Source organism: Mobula hypostoma, chromosome 1 (genome assembly GCF_963921235.1).
Source record: "Mobula hypostoma chromosome 1, sMobHyp1.1, whole genome shotgun sequence".
Lineage (NCBI taxonomy): Eukaryota > Metazoa > Chordata > Chondrichthyes > Myliobatiformes > Myliobatidae > Mobula > Mobula hypostoma.
The window spans coordinates 141,189,978-141,191,009 of NC_086097.1; the positions used below are offsets into that span (position 1 = coordinate 141,189,978).

At 45.9% G+C, this 1,032-nt stretch overlaps 1 gene segment (V, D, J or C); it reads left to right on the forward strand.

The window, feature by feature from the left end:
* The first annotated feature begins 363 nt into the window (after positions 1-363).
* On the forward strand, positions 364-810 carry LOC134345446 (Ig kappa chain V-VI region NQ5-61.1.2-like). The segment is given in 2 exon segments: positions 364-415; positions 500-810. Coding segments are annotated over 2 exon segments (351 nt in total).
* The last annotated feature ends 222 nt before the right edge of the window (positions 811-1,032 follow it).

The window sequence follows — 1,032 nt, forward strand, 5'->3', positions numbered from 1 at the left end:
AGAAGTCAGCGTGAGAAGTCGTTCCGCATCTACAAAATTTCTCCTGTTTGCGGGTTAGTAGGTTAATTGAGCACATTGATGGCATTGGATGGCCCGGGCCTGTTGGCCCCGAAAGGCCTGTTATTGTGACAGATTTCTTCATGTTTAGTGAAAATTCGACCTCCCCCACCCCCAAAATCGTCTAATGAACTGCTGTGTAATTCTAACAAAAAGTCATTTTATGCAGAGGAAATAATAGTGTCGTTTTCAAATGGGGTAGGAAGGCGTGGTCTGTGACACGTTGAGAGAAAGTGGGACGTGAAGCGTGCTGTTATTTATAGCTAGCATGGTCACGTCTAAATCCGTGTCAAATACAGTCACAACTCGAAAAACACCATGCGGCTGGGTTGCGTGGCTTTTGTGATACTTTTCCTCCGTTAGTTGATTGATTTTCATCCGTTTACTCTCTGTTTGCTTCAGAGTTTGAAACAGATTATGACTTTGATTTCTGTTTCCACAGGCAGATGTCTCGGTGCTGAATTGACACAGTCTCCGATGTCCATCACCAAAAATGTGGGCAATCGGACACGCATGACCTGCGATCTGGGATCAGCGAATACGGACTATATCCACTGGTACCGGCAGTCAGATGGGCAACGCCCAGTCAGGATCCTCTATTACAGTAATGGGGTTATCGTACGCGACGATGGAATTGATGACAGATTTAAAGCGAGCAAAGGTGGACCAAAGCAGAATAGTCTAACTGTGACCAGTCTCGAGAAAGAGGATTCCGGCACCTATTACTGTGCCTATTGGGACCCACAGAGTTAAACTGCAACCTGCGCCGCTGACAAAAACTCTTCCTCAGCGTAGAGGTCACACGAATCATTTCCGACTCAGCGAATTCGCAGCTTATGCCATAAATGCCATCACCTTTCTTATGATAAAGAACTGTCCAATTCTACGAAAGCTATCCGACCAGCCTCATCGACAGTCTATTCATTTACACCCGTCGCTCGAGAACAATGAATTGGGAGAATATTTCCGCAGGGT